Here is a 6280-nt window from a genome sequence, read left to right on the forward strand (position 1 = left end):
CCAATCTGCTAGACTAGGTATTAAGTCATAGCCCTAGTCTACGTGCAGTAAATAATTCAAGTATTTTTTAAGTAGATTAGTAGAACTACTAGGCCTACTCTGTATGTCGCTTCTCGTTGACATCTTATCATGTATGATCGCTAAAGTTTGATTCTTTTTAATGTCGCAATTGGTTAACTCTAATCAATTGCGCTTGTGGTTCAGCTGTGTGCACGCAATTAGCATTGTAGATGGGGCGGGGCCGGACGGTGATGAGCGCTGTTTATGTAATGAAGTGACAGCTTAGTAAATTCCCCGCAATATGGCAAAGCACAGCGTTCGCTTTCTGTGCATAAAAAAACTCAGTATAAGCGCTTTCTCTGTACATCCGGCCCTGAGAGTATTAATTACAGCGCAGCTCCAGTGAGCCTCTGACACCTGCCAATTTGATGAGAGATGACTGTAATATTCTAATGATCAGCGTTGATGAGAGATGACTGTAATATTCTAATGATCAGCGTTGATGAGAGATGACTGTAATATTCTAATCATTAGTGTTGATTAGCTCCTCCCTGAGGACACTGCGCCCTTTATCCAGCATACAGGGTTTTTTCCTTATTAACTTCATTATAAATTGGCCATTATAAATGTCTGCGTTTTATTTTTGATGTTATAATTTGGCCTTGTGTTGCAGACTTGCGTAATGCAGTTATATAATCTCACAGCTCAGTGCTGTGTTCTGTGTTTTCTATTGCTATGGTGGATACTGTTACAAACATCCCCCTTTACACACACACAGACACACACACACTCAGAGACACACACACACACACACACACACACACACACACACACATTGAGTGCTCTGTTGTTATTAGAGGGGATGCATCCTCTCTATTGAAATCCGGAATAAAAGTCCCAGCCATATCTCATGCATTCAGCATTATATCTCCAGAACGGCTTGACGTACATGCTTCAAATTTGGTACGAGTGTTTTTATGGACTCAAAGATGAAGTGAGTTGAAGGTTGAAGGTCAAATGTCAAGGTCAAAAACACCTTAAGTGTGATATCTGAATAATGCCATGTCACACAAGATTCAAATTTGGTTACTCCAAAAGCACCTTTGCAGGTATCACAATTACCCTACCAACCAGCTAGCAGCAAGCTCAACAGCCCCACCAACACCCTAACCAGCAGACTGCATCCCCTCGTGTAATTCCTCGGAATTCCATTTCTAGTGTGTTATATGTTGTTATATTGTTGTGTGTTCATCCAGGTTGGTGGGGCATAATGGCGAGTGCTACTACCCAGAGAACTGCCCCTGTGCCTGGCTGGGACTGGAGTATTTACCTGGAGAGACTGTGGACACACCTTGCTACAGATGGTACCTGAACACACCTGCATTTCACCTTACTCACTGCACACACCTGACGCAAGCCTCTCACATGTATGCACCGTGCATAGGCATCGCGCATTTACACACACACCCACGGGCGGACTGGCCATCTGGCATACCGGGCATTTTCCCATTTACACACACACCCATGGGCGGACTGGCCATCTGGCATACCGGGCATTTTCCCATTTACACACACACCCATGGGTGGACTGGCCATCTGGCATACCGGGCATTTTCCCATTTACACACACACCCATGGGCGGACTGGCCATCTGGCATACCGGGCATTTTCCCGGTGGGCCGACGCACCTTTTGGGCCGATAGAATAGGCTATAGCAAAGATAATAAATGCGTAGCAAGATGGGTCGTCCTAGTTCATGTCTATGAGTGCAAAGTGGAGTTCAGTCAGAGACGGGCTCTGGTTTAGTTCCCGCCTGCACAGGGGCGTGTCACTGGCGGATGACTTACGTTTGAGCGCCTCGGTTCCACGCCAGACAAGCCCGGAGTACAAAATAAACTTGGTGTACACCTTCATTAATGTTGATTTTCTCCCGACTGGAGGGTCATACTATCACAACATTCTACTGAAATAGGGAGGAGGGTTTGGAGATCATGATACGTGTCGAAATGTGCATCCATTGCTCAGAAAAATAAGGCTTTGGCAAATTCTGGGAAATTCTTGGATTCTGCCATAGACCTCAATGTTAAAAAGAGAGCCGATCACTGCATAAATGTGTTGTGTACTGCTACCCTATTTGCATAAATTTCCAGGGACAGGAAATGGCCTCTCATGAAGTATCTTAAGTAATCAACCATCTTTGGCTATAGCCTACATAATTTAATCATTTTGGCCAACGATCGGCCCAAAGGAAGGACAATCAGCGGCCCATTGGTTACATTTCTATATTGACACTCGACTGATCCAATAACAGCTCACGTCAGGCCCCACCCCTCCCATTTTGGCTCGGAGCCAGGATTCTGTGGGCGCATCAAAAGTTAATCAAAGTTGCCTACACGAAATTGCAGCGGATGCCGGTAGTGACAAAAAGACAATATTGCAAGAAGGCTAGCATATGTCAGCAACATGTTGAAGTTGAGTTTAAACGAGGTAAGCAAGCATACAGAGCAGAGGGACAGTGATCAGGTGGTGGAGAGTGTAGAGAGCCCATAGTTGAGGCTACATAATAAGAACTCAGTGGTGGAGCAGGTAGGCTATGTGTGACATGCCATGCTGACGATGATGATTATGATGACTTATTAATTGAGATAATGTAATGATATGGTAATGATAACATAGTAAGGCCGTTATTTCCTGTTGTTTCAGTTGTCCTACAGTGATAACTGGTATAAATTACATTAATGTCTACGACAATCTAGGTAATTATTTACACATAGGCTTCAGTAATTGTTTGGTGCTGCTGTTAATTGAGCATTGTATAGTTTAAATGTAGCCTATTGAATAATTTGAAATGATACTTTGAATTCAAGCAGAAACTCTTATTTAATAATTGCTTATAGCCTAGGGTACTTGAATATGGAGATCATGTGCTCTATGGCTACCTCTGATCGGTCAGAGTGATAGCCAGTGAAGCCTACATCACTTTCAGTGCTCCATGATGCATATTTGGGGTAATTCAAGATTGTGTATTTAATTAGGTGTGCCCCGACCCGGTTGAGGAGCCACTTGGACCAAAATATGCCAGGGCCGATTTTTGGTCCCAGTCCGCCCCTGCACACACCTGGACACTCCTGTAGTCAATCATGAAAGATCACTAACACACTTACAGTTAGGGTTGCCAACCATTCCGTAAAAATGGAATCGTCCACGTGTTGCAAGGAAAAGATGTGTTCCGTATTGAACTGATACGGAATGCATTTTGTTCGTATTATTGAGAATCAACTCATGCAAATCCATGACAAATCCAGTATTATAAGTTAGACTATGAGCGAAAAATACGATTTTGTATGAAATAAAGGGACATTTGCTGCTGTCATTTATCCCTCTCAGTTAGTCTGTCATCATTATCCCAACAGAGAATGCGCACCCGTTTGAGCCACTCGCGAGGAGTCACGTATAATACGCTGATAAGCGTGGCGTGAATGACATGTCTTGTCATGAGTTTTACAGTGCATCTGTGCAAGATAAACAAATAGGCTAGCCTACTTGCTGCAGAATAGCCAAAAAGCCAGAAATAAAATAGGGTTCACCAAATTCAGAGCTTCTGGAGCTGCTTGTGATGTTCAATATATTTTTTTTTTTCTATGACAGCATATCCGCCAGTTCAGTTTTTCAGAGTTATTTGGTTTGAGTATAATAGGCTACAAAAAGTTATTTCTTTATCAAGTGTTTTGCATCGAAATGATTCTTGTTTTGCACCAGATAGAAAATGAGTAGGCTAGTGGCTATAGAATGTAGTATATTGTAATGCGCATTTTAGTAAATAATAGCTCACAATTTTGTAAAATGATGCACTATTTAGTACAATAATACATACATAATACAATACCCCCACTAACTGAAGTGGATGCGGTGTACTTACTGAAGTGTATTATCGAATATACCCAATACCCCCCCCCCCCTTATTTTCATATCAGGGGCCAGTATACAGGCACCTCACATGTTTACACCTTTCACATAGGCTGCTGATATTTCTATGCTGTACCCATCTAGCTCTGTCCCCATGTGATCTTACCCTCTCTCTCTCTCTCTCTCTCTCTCTCTGTCCCCATGTGATCTTACCTCTCTCTCTCTCTCTCTCTCTCTCTCTGTCCCATGTGATCTTACCCTCTCTCTCTCTCTCTCTCTCTCTCTCTCTGGCCCAATGTGATCTTACCCCTCTCTCTCTCTCTCTCTCTCTCTCCCTCTCTCTCTCCCATGTGATCTTACCCCTCTCTCTCTCTCTCTGGTCCCATGTGATCTTACCCCTCTCTCTCTCTCTCTCTCTCTCTCTCTCTCTCTCTCTCTCTCTCTCTCTCTCTCTCTGTCCCCATGTGATCTTACCTCTCTCTCTCTCTCTCTCTGTCCCAATGTGATCTTACCCCTCTCTCTCTCTCTCTCTCTCCTCTGTCCCAATGTGATCTTACCCCTCTCTCTCTCTCTCTCTCTCTCTGGCCCAATGTGATCTTACCCCTCTCTATCTCTCTCTCTCTCTCTCTCTCTCCCTCTGTCCCCATGTGATCTTACCCCCTCTCTCTCTCTCTGGTCCCATGTGATCTTACCCCTCTCTCTCTCTCTCTCTCTCTCTCTCTCTCCATGTGATCTTGCCTCTGGCTCTCCCCATGTGATCCTAGCCCTCTCTCTCTCTCACAGCCCCATGTGATCGCACCCCTCTATCTCTCTCTCTGTCCCATGTGATCTGCCCTCTCTCTCTCTCCTCTCTGTCCCCATGTGATCTTACCCTCTATCTATCTCTCTATCACCCCTCTCTCTCTCTCCCCATGTGATCTCTATCTCTCTCTGTCTCTCTGGCCCCATGTGATCTTAATTATTAGTGTTGCCACCATGGCTTCTTCAACTGCACCTACTCTCCCTGCCCAGCGGTCTGCACCATCTACAGCGACCGCCACTACCACACCTTCGACGGCCTCGAATACGACTATGCCAGCGACTGCCAGGTCTATCTGGTCAAGGTCAGTCCCAAAGGAGATGTAATGAGGGAGGGAACTAATTGCTGTTGAGGAAATGAATGGAGCAAATGGGAGGTGGCACTTGATGCTGAACATGGCGGATATGTAACTGGATGTTCTGTCCTGTTTTATGAAGGGCCGTCGATGGAATAGTTCATAAAAGCTCTTGATGTTGTTTATCTGAAGTAGCTGCTCAACTCTGCTGTGTGTGCTGTGCAGTACATGATGTTCTGCTTTGCCATTTATTACCATCTTCATCAATTGATGCATGTACAGAGCCGAGGGTAGGAGCTGGACTGGACTGGGCTGTTCCTGGCTTAGAGGGGGCACAGAGCCCCCTCAGGGCAGGCACACTGAGGACTCATCTGACTGTTTGGAGAGAGTAAAGGAAGAGAAAGGAGTGTCCTTTTGAGTTGTCCTTAAAGAGGCCCACAATGGAGGGAAGAATCAGCCTCATTCTGGAACCGTTCAAGAGCTCTCCTGGGAGGGTGGGAGTAAGGGGTGTTAGTTATAGAGAATAAAAAGTTACTCAAATGTGAAGGATGGTGTCATTTAGAGCTGTGGAAGAGGGGGAGCAAGAGGAAGAGAGAGAGAGAGAGAAAGAAAGAGGATATCTGTAAGAGAATATCTACACTAAGGGCTAAATAGTGGACACTAATTAGGGAAGAGAGGATGTGGGACTCGTCTTTGTGATGACTGTGTGTGTGTTTGTGTGTGTGTGTGTGTGTGTGTGTGTGTGTGTGTGTGTGTGTGTGTGTGTGTCTCATAGTCAGTTGTGTGAGTTAGAATTATTTATCTAGTCTATAATCCAGAGATGTTTAGTTTGGTTATTGTGGTGTGTGTGTGTGTGTGTGGTGTGTGTGTGTGTGTGTGTGTGTGTGTGGACCAGGGTCCTGAGGGGTTGAGGCGAGTGCAAAACAAACAGTGGGGAAGAAACATCCTTTCTCTCCACCTCCTACCCTCTATCCATCCATCCATCCATCCATCCATCCATCCATCTCACCCCTCTTCCAGCTTCCTCACTAGCTCTCTCTCCTCCCATCTCCCTCTCTCTCCCTCTCTCTCTCTTCCTCTCCCTCTCTCTTCCTCCTTAAAGGGGACACCAAGGACGTTTTCGTGTTAGTGTCGTTAAATGATAAGTTATAAGTAATAAGTTAAATGACTCATTACAAGGTGATGATAAAGACTCTCGTCAGCCCTGCCTGTAGGAAGAATATCCGCTTACAAGTTCAGTGTATCATTGCCATGGGCAGCAGGATCAGAGTTTTATCTAT

At 44.9% G+C, this 6280-nt stretch overlaps 1 protein-coding gene across 1 annotated transcript in view; it reads left to right on the forward strand.

The window, feature by feature from the left end:
* Positions 1 to 5418, forward strand: part of otogl (otogelin-like) — a 30427-nt gene extending 25009 nt beyond the window's left edge. The window contains exons 24-26 of the mRNA XM_048256153.1: positions 1257 to 1364; positions 4872 to 5009; positions 5283 to 5418. Of these exons, the coding sequence (XP_048112110.1) occupies positions 1257 to 1364; positions 4872 to 5009; positions 5283 to 5418 (382 nt within the window). The remainder of the gene's footprint in view (positions 1 to 1256; positions 1365 to 4871; positions 5010 to 5282) is intronic.
* The last annotated feature ends 862 nt before the right edge of the window (positions 5419 to 6280 follow it).

This window comes from Alosa alosa, chromosome 11 (genome assembly GCF_017589495.1).
Source record: "Alosa alosa isolate M-15738 ecotype Scorff River chromosome 11, AALO_Geno_1.1, whole genome shotgun sequence".
Lineage (NCBI taxonomy): Eukaryota > Metazoa > Chordata > Actinopteri > Clupeiformes > Clupeidae > Alosa > Alosa alosa.